Below are 15,794 nucleotides of genomic sequence, written 5' to 3' on the forward strand. Positions count from 1 at the left end.
TCAGCGAGTTCTAGGTTCACAAACTAATTTAGATAAACAAGTTCAAATCACAGGTCTCAAATTTATTGTCCAACTCTTGTGTACATTAAAAATGTACACTGCTATGTTTTCATCTTTCAAGCTCTTTAGGCAGCTATATTTCCGCTCTATACATCAGGAAGCATCTCAGCTTTGTCAATACTGTGTGACTTATTGCAGTACTCTGACTTGGACTGACGAATTGGATCTCTCTTGTCTGCCTTCTCCAAGACCTTCAATTGAAGGTGCTCAGAACGGCTACCTTGCTAGAAGGTCAAATTTATAAAGTCCCTGTAAGAGCATCCAAAACTCAGACTGAGAGAACAGTGGACTTCTCCCTATCTGAAGTAACAGTGCAGCTCTCTCAGCACAGCAGTACCTCTCCAACACAGAGAGTAGAGCATCAATAGAACATGCCCAGTCTAATGAGTAGGGCACTACCCTGAAAGGTGGCAAATGTGTGATCAAATTCCTAAGACTAATAAGGAAATTAAATCTGGGCCTCTGATATCCTCAGCTGTAATCACTGGGCCACCAGTTCCTGGAGGAGGATTCCGAGACGCAGATCTATCATGCAAAAAAACATTCTAACAAATGTAATGATGTAAAGCATACATCACTGTAACCAAGAAGGTTGCAAAGATTTCTCTTTGGATACATGAAACAACCATTTATGCTGCCTACAGCAAACAACTTAATCAATTACTACTTACTTATGCTCAACTTAAGTCATGGTTTTATCTCATACACACTTAATTATCTCTCTAATCGTGATAAAGCTTAAGCAACCACAGTTCAGGAAACAATGTCATTCTATCTACAATAACATCCTGCTTACATTGCATTTTCCAACAGTGCAGTGTTTTCATGCAGTCATAAGGTTTCACAAGAGGACTGAAGCATAGCTGCATCCCAAATGGAGAACATACACCCAATCTAATTCCTAATCCCAGAAAAAAAGAATCACTGACTCATACAAGCTGAATGATCCTTGAAATAACTTTTGGCGCCTCCAGAATTAGTACTGTTTTCTTCTGGACCCTCCAGAACACCAACACATGGGAATAAAGAATGTTTTCTTCCACTTCTTTACATACTTGCAAGAGGAGGAATAACTTAGAAATCCTGTTATCAATAACCTTAAGGAATGTATGAACCATAGAGCCAAGATAAATTCAATGTTCCAAAATACAAAAACTGTGTTTCTAAAATCCTAAGAGAGAAATCAAGCTTGTTACTTTATTCACTTTACAGTGTTTTTAATCTTGGTTTCAGAGAGCTATCACCTACTGTATACTGAATGCCATTGCAACTTTATAGCAAAGAAAAACCGAACTTATCTGAGCTTTCCAGAAAGATATTTAGATTAGTATTTTACTTTAAATGCAAAAGAAAACTCTTACCCACTAGCTACTTTTTACAATCAGTGAAATGTGGTAGGCCAACTTCAAAACTGTTATGATAATTCTGCTTATCCTTTTCCTATACTAAGTTACAAACTATGCCAGCAGATAACAGATAATGAAGCAGAGATGATACAAGTGAAACAACAACAATAAAGATCCAGCAAATTCAATACTGAGTCAGTTCTTTAAAGATAGGCAGCTTTCTCCAACCCATCAGATGGTGGTGGAGTGGGAGAAGGAAAGGGAGGGAAAGAGTTTATCTGTGTTTGAATGAAGGGATTCTAAAGTACAAATTAGTTGGTGGTTTCATCCTCCACAGGAATGTTCACAAATAAACCGTCAGTATAATTACATACCATCAGCACCCCTGAAGAAGAACACAACATTAACAATTTCTTCTTTCTCAAATTACTTTGTAAAGACTAATTAAACTGCTTCCACTGGACTTGACAGAATTAAAGTTGCCTTGGGAATGAATAGAAATTGTTCTAAATATGGTTAAATAGTTAGACTATGCTATACATGGTGAATTCGCAATGGCACTTTAAAAATGATATAAAGAGTAATTAACACAGCAAAGAAATTGCAAACTAATTCTCTTTCCCAGACTATACACATAGGACAATTCTTTGAGTCACAGTAAGAATCTGAGGCACAGAAGTGACACTCTAAAGGTGAAATTTTTTTATAAGTATTTAAAAGATTTATGAGCACTGTCATTATTAAAAACATCAACCTAAAAGCCATTTTTATAATAAGGTTTTCATCAAGAACTTGCATCTGGTATTGCTGAAAATAAAACTTATGATAGGAGTAATTACGCTATCAGAAATAGCTTTGAATCCTGCTTCAGAACACCTAGTTCACCTTTTAAATCTATTCTGCTGTACTTACTTACGTGTTCTGTAATGTGCTGCATTGCTTTGGAAGCACACTGTATACAATTTCCAGGGACGAACCGGCTGATGAATAAATCTGTAAATCAAGTATTTTCCTTTTGGGGATCAGCCACCCTCCACTAATTTCTTTGGACATTTGCATAAATTTCAGTAGTCCCTCCAGAACTTCTCCTTCAGACAATCAAGAATTGGTTTTCTGGAGTATGAATCAGTCAACATTTTTCAACCACATGTTTCAGCAGCTGCCCAGAGAACATTGCCAGACAGGTATACTATAATGTTTTGGCTAGGTCAGGATAATAATATTTTCCCCAATTTCCTCTGCTAGATTTGACTTCCTGAAACATAAATTTAACATCATAATACAAAAGAACTACATTCCAGGCTATGGCACTCATAAAAGAAGCTACTTTCCAGGCTATAGCACTGGAAAGATCATGCCTAGGAAGGGAACCAATGCTGCAAGCAATGAATACAACATCCCTCTTAAATTTTGGAACAGCGGTATCTCTGGACACATCCAGTAGGTAAGCAACCTGTATAAAGGAATAAAACTTTATTCTCAGGTGAAGCTGCAAAACTTAAAAATAAATAAATAAATAAATAAATAAATAGAAATGCACACTATCCGAAAGCACACATTAGGAAAAAACAGATACTCTGAAGGTCAATTCTCTTTTCCATTTCCTACTGTTTAATAACACAACATGAGAAAGGGAAAGAACATGTTACACTAGGAAAGAAAAAGATATGAGGAATAATTCAACTCTTGCCATGCCTGGGACCCTGGCTTATTTTAACAAGCAAAGATAAAGTAGTAAAAAAAAATTTGGATAAGCAGCTCCTGTTTATTCCTACCCACAGCATGCTCGGTACTCCTGAGGGTCAACTTTTCCATATCATCCTGAACTCTGCCAAGTTACAGAGGTTATTAACAGGTTACAAAGGAAAAGGTGGTACCACTGTTATTCTAAGAGAGCACCAAGACAGTTCATATCTGAAGTTGTAATATGAAGAGTCCATAGATATATTCTGGGAGACTGGAACCATATATTGCTGTCAATCTCAGGTTTGTAGTCTCAGGAGCATCACTATACCATTACTGAATAACTTTAAACCATTTAGAGGTCATTGGAATGAATAATGATAAGAGAAGATTACCCTAACCCAAATGTTAATTCCTTCCTTTGTACCTTGACTAAAAGAAGGTTTTTCACTTTATAAACTCACTTAACTTCTAAATAATAATACATACCACATGCAATGGACCAGTAAACTTGAGAATCCGGTGTCTGATGCAGGATGCGAAATGGGGCCACTTTTGATGTAGAATCCAACACTGCATCTAGGGTTCCCACGAGAAGACCTGTTGCATTTAAAAAATAAAACAGAAGACCTGCTGCATTTAAAAAATGAAACATGTACAGCATAGTGAAACTAAGGTTTTGAAACATACGCTCACCTTCCAATTCCTTACTTAGTGAATAGGAATGCTACCTGAGTAAAGACTTACTCTCTAATGACCTCTGAGAAACTAGAGAAGCCCAAATGAAGAAAGCAAAAAGTGCTCCCAGAGGGATCTTTTGGGGAGGTGATATCATTTTGATCTGGTGAAAGCCATTAAACACAATCTGAGGGTCAGGAAGGTTTTGAGATGCCCACGGAAGTGATAACAATGCAGATTCCAAGCTGAAAAGTAATGCGATAGCTCTAAGCCTTCAACGAGCTCAAGCTGTATTTCAACTACCTCTTAAGTCATTTATTACTGTTTTCCTTTCCAGCCAAAGGAAACCATAATTCCATTATGCCCGATTTATAAAAATACCATCGACTGTTTTCAAATATGAACAGCATATCATACTTTCTGTACATACAAGTTTTGCTGCTCATTCTCAGTGTATACACACTCCATATTGTCAGTACAGAATTATAAAATGCCTGCCATTCTTTATAAACAGTCTCTCAGATGACTCATATATGCAGTATGGAACACTAATATTTCATCCCACCATCACATGCATAAGAATATTAAATAAAGTGCATTATCCCAATATTTATTATACACCCAAGATATAACGGCTACACCACCTTCTTGCCAATAGATGCTGAATTAACTCCTATTACACAGAGTTCAGATCACAGAACAATTTTATTAATGAGACACACTTCATCTCTCCATAATTAGGAGTGAAAAATTCCTGATAAAATATGTGAGTACGCATTTTATCTTGACTGCAGAAATCTTTCTTTCTGTACAGCAGCAAAAAAGGTTAGCTCAGCTATTTTAAAAGTAGCTTTCAAATCTAAGCAGTAAGGAATTCTAAAAGGGGAAGAAAAACCCACAGAGAAAAAATATAAGCTTTTGGATCCTGATGCACAAGTGAAACTTTTTCTTCTTATTACAATAGTAACAAAAATACAAGCCACAATAATTTCTTGCTTTATGCTTCCTTCCTGTAATTCCTATGCTTTGCATCCTTCTAGCGCAGCCACATAAATGGAAAGCTCAAACAAAGCAAAGCTACCACAGCAATCGCACACAGCTTTTCTTCTACAGGAGAACTGAAAAATAACATCTACAAAAGATGCAGATACCCAAAGAGATGCTGTAAAGTCTGCTTCATAGATCTGCTGAGATCATGGACACAGGACATTCTGAAAAACCGCTATCAGGGGAGACAGCTTGTATGCAAGGATAATACATCCCTTAGGACGCCTCTGTGTATCCTTTTATAGGTAACTGGAAGTTATCTTTTGATTCAGGCTTTTAACATTCTATAGAAGCAATAGACTTAGATGATTTCAACTGGATCCATCCAAAGTTCTTTCAGAACTTTTATGATGGCTTCTGCCACCTTTCATTCCACTTTCCTTCCATTAATCCTCTCTTAAATTCTGAAAAAAGTCAATTGTGAGAGACTTTAATACAATGAAGCATAGTAATACAAAACGGAGAAGTCTAGACAGTGATCTTCAGAACATAATCTTCCTATAGATACACTTCCAGCACAGAGCCTGTGTGACTTATCTTATTGTGGCCATTCAAGTTTCAGAATGATTTTGCTTCACTTCAAAATAATGGAAGTGAATAATAATACAAAACACAAAAAAACCCCAAAACCTAAAGACCAGTAAATCTCATGAATCAAAAATATTATCTCATGTTGTCTGCAACTCATAGATTGTAAGTGACCACAAACATCATCTCCTGTTGCAAAGTAGAATTTTTTTTATAGCTTATAATTGAAATCAGACACTGAATACATAACATTTATGTCTGCTTAAAGCGCTTTGACTTACTGAATGAGTCATAACACTGAGCTCATCTCAAAGTTGGCTTTGCTTTAGCAGATGTTTAATTATCTCTTTCACCATTCCCCTGATATCCTTTTCTGATATGATACATGGTACAAGGACATTAGTCACCATTTATGAGGTTGACACAACTGCTAAGCCTGAAGGGATGATTATGACACTGCATTAGAAAGCAGCACTCCTAAAATGCCAGAACAGTGTCTGTCTGTTTGGAAGGTCATTAGATTTTAGACACAATAAGCTGTAGCAGGTTAATATCAGTCACTTCAACAGTTCTACAGCCAATACTGCTTTGTCCATGAACATGATAAAGACTACAGGTTTGCACTTAAGATGATAGATATTCACTACATTATGAACTATGAATTTCACGGCTTTGGTAACTGGCATAACTGCAAGTAATCAGTAGAGTTACACCTTCTTACCCTGGTGCTAAATGTGCTCTAACTACTAGCTAGAAATCTTTTGAATACTGTATTATCAGTCAGGGTTTCCATAACTACAGGTTCTTCAGTGGATCTCAGCAAGCTCTCCCTTTTATCACTATTTCCCAATGGGAAATCAAGAATCATGTTCACCCAGGGAGTTGCGACCAATGCTGGGAGGTTTATTGGCACTATGCTAATTCCATTCACACAAGTCTATTGAAAAACGATTCATTTCCAGGGTTACCGACAAGCAAAGATTTAAAACCCACCTGTATAATTACAAGGATATTAATTGGATAATACAGGAGTAGGGAACAACAGAATCAGTAACCAACATTATTCAAGAATTATACATCTACTCTTATTAACATCTTGGCAACAAAGCTAATTCAAACCGGCTTTATTAGCCTTACAAATGACAAACTCTATGGTTTGTTGAGCAGCCACTGGTTTTAAAAGTGGAATAAATTCCTTATTCTGTGTTACTCCTTCCTGGCCAAAAAAGCTGGCCAAAAATCAAATAACAGAGCAGCCTACCCTAAAGGATTCCCAGTAGTCTGAAATGCATCCAGCCAATGACTACAGCTGGTAATGTTAACACTTTCCTATGAACAACAAATAATACAGATGAAGGGTGCAGCATTCCCATGTTAAATGAAAAGTTTACAGTCAACCACCATGTAAGTGTTCAGGTAAGAGTGTTCCTAAAAAGGTAAACTCACAAAGAACAGATTCCAACCAAGATTCTGGTTTTTAGTACTAAGAGGTACTGTTTTCAGTGAACAGAGAACACATGCTGGGTACCAGGACTGCTGAGCTGTGCTCCCGTCCCCTACTTTGGCTTGTTGAGATTCTAAGTTTGAGTTACATAACTCTACTAGTCATTTCATCCTGGCACAATATCAGTAATTTCTAGGGAAATGTATATGAGTTACATGTGGTGTCCTTTAAGAACCCTGAACAAGAGATGCCAAGAGTGATTCTATTGCTTTGGTATCTGTGTTTTTGAACCTGTTACCCATATCACAACAATATCCCTGTCATACAGTCCAGTACAGAACAGGGATCCATACCTCATCTTCCAATGAATAAACCCTGAAAACGACCTAAACAGAGGAAGAATGGGAGTTCTCTGTGGCCTCTCGGGATGTAATACTCCTTGATTTTGATGCAGTGTTAAGAAAGCCAAAGCAAGGCTCTCCAATATCCTTAATGGGCACTGGATCAGGATTAAGGACTAAATATAGGTAAATTCACTGCACTGTGTGTTTAGAAAAGGCTTGCTTTTCCAAATAGCTGAAATCTGAAATCAATGAGCAAGGTCACTTGCAGGTCTCTGCCAGATAAGGTCTTAACAGAACCTTTCAAAGGTGCATCAAATTCAAGATATTGATTTGCAGATAGATATTTTATAAGAGGAAGAGAAAGTTGAATTTATACACAGTCTCCATGAGCATAACTTGAATCACAAACTACAACACTAGTCCCAAGCAAATGAATAAAGACAGCTAGATTTATTTATGGGTTTTAATTATCTCTATTAATGCAACATGACAATCATATAGACTATTATTTGAATTCACTTCCTGAATTAGGACCAGATAATACTTAAGCTTACAGGAGTCCAGAAAACCTCCACACAGCTTTCAGAAACCCTCTCTGGCTAGTGCAAGGAACCTACTTAAAAATCCAGCTGAGTGAGGCCTGAAAATTTACAAAGCCAGTAGGCACTGACATAATGCAAAGGCAACAGGAAAAGTTTTCATCCAGGTGACTGGAATTTTCATTCCTCAATAATTCTTTATTGCGAAAACATATCCCTAGTAATAAAAAAGTTGCCTGCCTTGTATCACCACAGTGGCACAAAGCATCCAAATCTTGTACATTTAGTACTGAGTCCTCTTTCCTGAACAGGAGATTGGGTGTAACAGTTCCCACACCAACACATTCTTTGTTATCATTATAAATTTAAGATTAAGATTAAATTTAAGGAAGCATAAATGGAGCTCTATTACATTAGAAAGTCTCATCGCAGTCCCCTAGAGACAACAAAGATGATACAAATTACAGCATTTATGGAAATGGACTGATTTAACCTCTCCATAATGGAGGCAACGGGAAAAAGTGACTTAGGCCATGTCTGCCAGTTCCTCGCTAATGAAATACATTACATGCTGCTCTCAAACAACCAAATTCAGGGACAACCTACAGAAGATCATACACCTTCTACTCTTACCTCTGCTCAAAGTGAGACTCCGCAGTTTCTAGCAAGGATTTCATCCAAATCCTCTAGACTCACACTGGGGCACAACTTCAGCTATGCACATAGACAGCAATGCACATTTACAAGGAAAAAGGATTCTAATTTTATGAAAACATTTTAAGTTTCTCAGTTACTTGAGTAAAATAATTAGGTAACACCCTAAGTACTTAAATAAATAGGGTAAAATACCCTAGAAAATAAAATAAAGGGCAAAGAAACCAGAACAGCTTTGTACTAAGGATATGCTCTTTCCACAAGTCTCTGAAATACATGGTTGACAGAATACCAACATTAACAGACATAATATCAACAAATGGAAACAAACTTTCTCAGCAGCCTAAAACAAACATTCGCAGCCAAGTGCAGATGATTCAGTGGTAACATAAAGCAACGTACCAGAGTAGTGGCTTGGACCATCTCCTTCCTCGTGATCACCTTCCCATTATTTTATTGCAGAGACTTGCATCAAAACGCATTAGCAATGAATTTTGCTCTCAGTTGTACCAAGTTATTGCAATAAAGCCCAATATGTTATATAAAAATAACTGTCTGGCACTCAGCCATTTGGAGACAACACCACAACGTTCTTGTAGATTTATTTCACCAAGTATATTAAGACAGTACTCATATTTGTATTTTATGGTATTTTTCACCCCTTAATCTCAATATGTATTTCTTCCACAGCTGCCAGTTAAATATTTTTTTATTGCTGAGATTCTTCTGTTACCTTTCTCTAGAAGAGAACTATTATTATTCTGAAGCAAAGTTAGCACAAGCCTTCTCTCACCTTTGTTGCATAACAGCACCTTTATGGTCAATAATTAAATGGTATTAAAAATGGATCAGCATCTCCTGATTTACTAGATTGGAAGTATTAGCAGACATAAAATATTTGTAAGACAATAACAGCTCCCTACAAACAGAACTGTTGCATTATCACAACACTGGTCAGACCCATAATGCTAAGGACTTTGAAAGCAGCCACTTCAATGTACAATTTAGTCCTCACTCTTAGTTTATTTACATCATCATAAAAAGGAGCTGTTCAAAGTGTTGTACAAGCTCTGTCTGAGTGACAACAGTGATATTCTGCAGCTACAGCCAGCTTTATTTTGACAGTAACTGCTCATTTCTATGATCTGAAGAATTCAAAGGCTAAACAGAGCAGAACCAAAGGGGAAAAAATTATTGTAAGACAAGTAAGTTTGTAATAGATGGCAAACGTCATTCATTTTGATCAGATGTCTGTTATACTTCAAGACAGTATTATGGAAGAGACGAAACCATTTACAAGCAGCCTCCTAAGCTTTCAGCAGATAATTCTTGAATACCCCACAGCACTCAATAGGATCCTACAGAGAATGCTTCACAGCCAGAAATCCCAGAGAAATCTGAGGAGGGGTTTCGAATAGCTATGCCCTGAAAACTAGAATTTCAAGTTTGAGGAAGTATAAGAACAAGGGATAAAAATAACCTTATAAAAATTTTTTCAGTTATTTTTCTACCACAAAATCAACCTGTTCGTAAATTGTGAATTAAAATGAAAAATGAATCTTGAAGGTAATGCAATGCCTAGATATAACAGCAAGGAGTAAAATCAACAGGAAATATTTTACGTATGTGAAATATAAAGATTTACTATGAAACAGAAATCCTTTGCATGAGCAAGCAGACAATAATTCAAGTAAATCAGCTGGAATTTAAATAGACTATATTTTTCAACAAAGCCTTTTTAAATCAGGAAATGCAGGTCATTTGAAACCAAAGCTATCAACAGAAACATAGCACATTTTATATATTTTCCACAGACAAAGCTTTCTCAGGTTCAGGGTATAATAGCAAGGGAGAAACACATACCAAGTTAAAATTAATCACTGAACTACTGCCAAATTACAACATGGAGACCCCAACTGTAAATCCCTACTACAATAAATATATATGTACAAAGACAGGATAAAGCTTCATTTCATAAGGGCAAATAGTTTTACAGAGCATTTTGGTTGTTTAAAAAAAAAAAGACTAAAGTACCATTTTCACTATGTAAACTAAGATCCAAATACATAATATACACACCACAAAAAGCCACTGTCTCAGTGTATTTGACTTAAAATACATGAATGCCAATTTGTGAATGAGACCCTTTTTCCTATTTCCTCAAATTAAGCACAGAACTCTTTTTTTCACTTTTTTTTTCCCCTCAAATGAACCTGATCTCATGACCAAGAAACCTCAGCTTAATGAACTACATAGCATGGGCTGAGAGGTAGGTGTTCTTAGAGGTGTAAAATAGGTTAGCTTAAGTCTTCAACGAAAAAGATTTCATCTCTATTCACAGTAAATTAAGTACATTATGGTCAGGGGTTCTGGCTCAGGTAAGACACCGGTAACTCACTGAACTAAGCTGTGTATCCAAGCCCTTATGTAAAAGTATCTGTGACAATAAAGATACCCTGGGAAGTAGGAAAATTAGACGTACAACTCTGAAAAATGGTAAATATTAGTCTCCTTGGTGAGTACATACAGAGAAAAGTTTCACAGATATCACAGCTCCTGCTTCTCTTTGCTTCTGTCCAGCTAAAAAGCTGTATAACACAAAGAGATACAGAATTCAGTACAGAATCATAGCTAAATACAGCAGTGACAAGAACTCCTGCAACGTTTAAACACTGCAGTACCACCTCCGAGGGCCAAGCAGAGGAGGCTACTTTAGTCATAGGCCTTTACTCTCTGGCCCAGTGGTGTATCTACACTCTGCAGCCATACCGAGAGCACTGTCTGCTCCTGCCAGAAGGTACAAACACAGATGAAGCTTGCAAGACTGTGAGAGTTTCCAGTGCTTTTAATGACTATTGCTAAAGCAAGCCACGCTGCTTTTTCACAAAAGCATGTGGGACAGCGCTATAGACTGAACTGGTAACTGAAAGCAGTTTTCCTCCTGAGAATTTGGTGGAGCACAAACCTTGCGTCTTCAGCCTCGCATCCAAACCCTCTGCTCTTCCGGTTTCCATTTCTTCAGCAAACCATAACACCTCCCACAACTGTTGGTAGTTTGATTTCACACCTCCAAGGGTGCTGACTCCTACGCACCCAGAATGCACTTGGTGCTGTGATTCAGGAAGTTAAAGATTATATCCTCTAAATTATGCCCTAGTCATTTTCCCACCTTCCATCCCCAGTCGTAAATATGCTTCATAACAGAACGGCATTATTTGTCTCACAAATATATGCACTGCAAAACAATCTTTGCTCCAGCTGAAGAAATATGCAGCATAGATCTTTCCAGACCTTTATTAACATAGCAAGAAGGTTTACCTTTCAATTCCCATCACAGTTGGGAATCTGCTACAGGCAAGTCCCAGAAAAAGCTCAGTCTGCTAAAACAGCTGCAGGTATAAAATGGTCTCTGCTATTTATGCTACTACTGTACATTTAGCAAAGCCACAGCATAGACCTTTATGTTTTGAAAAGTAAGCACCTTTTTGTTTTTGCGTACTGAGCCTAGTTATAGCCTGAGTCTCATCTCCTGTCTTGCTGTTCCTACTAAAATAAACTTCTGTAAGTTTGTACAAAGATTACCAAGTACTTTTGAATGGGTCCAATGGAAAAATCTGTTAGAGACAAGCTCATCACCATCGATATCCACTTCGTGATAACACTTTAACATGACTCCTTGGACAGATATTAGATAAGGAAAATTTTCCCCAGAGCACATGCATTGTCTCCCCTTCCTCCCACCTCCTGTTTGTGAGCTAGCCAGGGATGATGCAGACAACAAGCTATATCTTTTAAAGAGCAGGTGTACCAGCAGGGTCCTTCTGTTGATTCAGGATTGCAACAATTGCCACAAGGAACCCAGAACTGAAGAGTCAAGAGTTTTCCCTGACTTGGGGAATTCCCTCTTTTCCCAAGCATGGAACACACAGCAAGCTGGGAAGACTAGCTGCACCATGTATTTTATCAATAAATTTTTGTCTCTCACAGTTCCATTTTACTTACATTTCTCAAGCAAAAAGAGGCAAATGAAAACAATGGAAGCAGAAAACAATTTGCTTTCTGATGTTTCAGTGAAAGATCAGTATTTTTGACAGCAAACACTCATTTATATAACTACTCCAGGAATATCCATTTTCTAATTAAGCTCCTGTCTAAACTGTAACTAAAGCAACAACTATGTGACCAACAAGCTTCATCTCACTGTAACTTTCTCTTGGTTACAGCGTATGTATTCACAATGCAGGTTTTGAGTCATCGTAACTATGCTTTGGTACACAGGCCAAAGGCCTAACACAGGCCTTTGGTACACAGGCCACATCCTGCCTAACCACATTTTTATCAATACTCTGTGGGAAACTGGAGTAGTTCTCCCATAGCACCTCTGCACAAGACACAATGACCACAGAGGACTTGGTCACAAGATTGCACTACCAGACACACAGCAACTATTTTGGGATAGTCTACTGCACACTGAATTATCAGGAAGTAGAACCAGTCAAACAGGTTAAAGTATCCGTAACCTTAGGTGAGGTCTAAGAAAGAAAAGAAAAGGAAATGTAAAGCTAAGCAGGTGCATACCTGAAGAAAGAGAGTCAAGTCTAAGCAAAAACAGCACAAAATATTTTTATTCACGACACTTACTAGCCAACTCATAACTATGCTACATGTGGGCACAAGCCATAAGAGCTAACTATCACCAAAGGATTACAAACTGGTCCTGCTATAAGTCAGTCCAGAAGGATTACATACACAAATCTAAGCATGGCTTGTTTTTTTAAGCCTGATACAGCACAAGAATTCCCAGCCTTCCTTCACGTAAGTGTCTCTGCTGTCCTCTATCTCTTTAGTCTGTACCTTTCTCCTGCTACTGGCTGCTTCCTCACACCACACCTCTTCTCCCCTCCCTGCACTCTAGGTTACCACGTGGACTTCTGCATTCTTGGGAATCCCTTGCTAGATAGAGCACCTCAGCTAGCCCCCATTACCTCTATCCAAGCCCTGCAGCACTGTTTATCTCCTCTGCCACTCCTGTCCTGAGGCCCAGCCTCTCCCCGCCCTCAGCACATGCCTGCACTGTTGCCTGCCTCTTCCACCCAGCGCTCCGCAGCCCCTCAGTGCTGCCTCTCACCTCACACCTTGTGTCTCACCAGCTGGGAAACGCTGGTCAGGAGAAACAGAGCAACATTTCACTTGGCACATTTGAGGTGATCTCATAACATAATAGCTAGTCATTGTTTTTTCTACAGTAACCTCTAATTTTCTTGAGTGACGTATAGCAATATAAAATTAAAATCAGACAATGGCAAATTATGTTACTTTATAGCTAGGAGGTTTGAATATTTTCATACCTACAAATACAAATTTAACTACATTATTTTGCAATTCTCTTGTTAATCCTTCTTATTCACAATTTTAATTCAGTAGCATTTAGTTCAGTAGCATATTTTAGTTTCTTGAAAAAGATAACTTGTACAGACAAAATCTGTATAAATCTGATACTGTGAGAAAAGTTATAGAAATAAAATGTGCCATGCTACAGATAAGAAGGAATGCTATAGGAATTATCCCGTTTACGCATTTTTCTGCACTATCAAATACCATCAAGGACAGAGGACTAGCAATAGAGGTCTCAGGTGCAAGAAAAATCAGTCAGACAAATCTGTCCAGCTGTAAGTCTACAAGGACATTTTTTAAAAAACCATAACTTTTAAGAGCATGAACACCTAGTTCTAATTCTCATGTTAGTCACAGCTTTTAAGTGAATTTTGTCATACGGGAAGACAACCTTCATACCAGCTTAGCTTGCTTTGGTCTCCAAAGATGTCAAGGCAGAGAATGGCCAACCTAACCTACAACACCTCCGCAGCTGAAAAGTATCACCCCTGGTTCTAAAGCCAAAGCTTCACATTATCTACTTATCTATAATATTATGATATTCCTAGAAGGTAAGACCTGGGATTTTGTAATGATTTCTTTTAACACTTCACTTATTCCCTGCAAGTAGCTCACATACCATTGAAGGATGCCCTACATTGATCTGGGAGGTCTCTACAGCTGAAATCCTTCAGCCAGAAGTCTGGAGGTTGTGTTTTTGCCAGATAGAATGAATGAACGTTTCAATGAGACAGTTAAACCTCATATATAATATAGTTCACTTAAATATAACTCACTCTGCAGTGACGCAATTCAACAGCCTAGAAAACACTGAGAGGTGCAATTCATACAAAACACTCAAGCTTTACTCTTTGCTTCCCCGTGGCATTTCTCCTTGAAAGGGTCAATGAGAGCAGCCACCATACTATGAAGTATTCTAGTTTGAAGAACTACCATCACAACAAAGGTCTTAGTAGTGGCCAGGGTCCCGGCAGTGCATAATGGTACAAACACACAATAAATAAGAATAGAAATTCACTTTCATACCTTGAATTTCTCATGAAACAAAGTTTATTATACTGAGGTCAATGACCTGTCAGTCTCTTGGTACATCACCATCCTCTCCTCCAGGAAAGCTCCATCATATGTTTATTTTTAAAGGGAGAGATCAGAAACACCAGAGCAGGGGCTCATTTTAAGCAGTCTCAGATTCAAGCAGGAATAGGGACTCAGAAATAAGCAAAGCAAGGCAGATCAGTCATTTCTTCAAACCTCTCCCCTTCTGACAAGCTGAAAACCTAGTTCTGCCAGGGTCTCCGCTGGAGCAAAGGGCTGTTAAGCTAGCACAAAGTGTTGGGCTGCTCTGACCTGAGCTTCACCTGAAACCTGCGGGAGGCAGGTGGCCCAGAGCAGTCAACTGCAGCCAGCCCTGCCAGGATGCTCATCCTGCACTTCTGTGCCGGCGTGCCTTGCCACGGCGCACACCAGTAGGCCCCATCCCACGCGAAGAGTCCCAGAAACTTCATGAAACCTCCCTTTTCCCCACGGCAAGCCTTTCTGGACGCCTGTCTCTTCGGGGTGGAGACTCGCACGGGGGGGAAGAGAGGGAAACCCCAGGAAGGTCAAGGGCTCCAAAACTTTGCCAGGCCTCCTCCCCTCTGGAGCGGGGTGTTCCAGGACCAGCCCACTCCCCCCGTCCCGCTCCAGCCCGGCCCTCCCTCCTCCCCGGCGGCCCCTTCCCCGCCCGCGCCCCCCGCCCCGCTGAGGGGGCCCTGCCTCAGGCCGGGGGCCGGTACCTGCGAGCCCGCCTCCGCCCTCCTCGCCGTAGCCCCGCCGCCTCTGCAGCACGAAGTACTGGTTGGAGCGCTCCAGCACCCACAGCTTGAGGGCGTTTTTCAGCAGCACCTCCTCGGGCTTCAGCCACATCTTGGCGGCCCCTCACGCCCCGCCGCCGCCGCCCATGCCCGCCGCGCCGCCCGGCCTCCCGCTCCCACGTACACAGCGAGGCTGCCAAGCGCCGCCGCCGAGGCGGAGGGGGGGGGGGGGGGTGCGGCTGCCGCCCCGAGGCCTGCTGGGAAGCGTAGTCCTCGCCGCCGCG

At 39.5% G+C, this 15,794-nt stretch overlaps 1 protein-coding gene across 11 annotated transcripts in view; it reads right to left on the reverse strand.

The window, feature by feature from the left end:
* TBC1D8B (TBC1 domain family member 8B) overlaps positions 1–15,657 on the reverse strand; it is a 44,777-nt gene extending 29,120 nt beyond the window's left edge. For 10 of the 11 annotated variants that reach the window (XR_010885548.1, XM_067304210.1, XM_067304214.1 and 7 more), the window contains exons 1-2: positions 15,493–15,657; positions 3,579–3,689 (exon numbers count right to left, since the gene is read on the reverse strand). Coding sequence is in view for 9 of the 11 variants with exons in the window: in XM_067304210.1 (XP_067160311.1) it covers positions 3,579–3,689; positions 15,493–15,622 (241 nt within the window). In the remaining 2 variants the exon portion in view is untranslated. Of the gene's footprint in view, positions 1–856; positions 877–3,578; positions 3,690–15,492 lie in introns of those variants that run through there. The other variant, XM_067304209.1, reaches the window with a different exon arrangement.
* Positions 15,658–15,794: the final 137 nt, after the last annotated feature.

The sequence above is a fragment of the Apteryx mantelli genome, chromosome 13 (genome assembly GCF_036417845.1).
Source record: "Apteryx mantelli isolate bAptMan1 chromosome 13, bAptMan1.hap1, whole genome shotgun sequence".
In the NCBI taxonomy this organism is placed as follows: Eukaryota; Metazoa; Chordata; class Aves; order Apterygiformes; family Apterygidae; genus Apteryx; species Apteryx mantelli.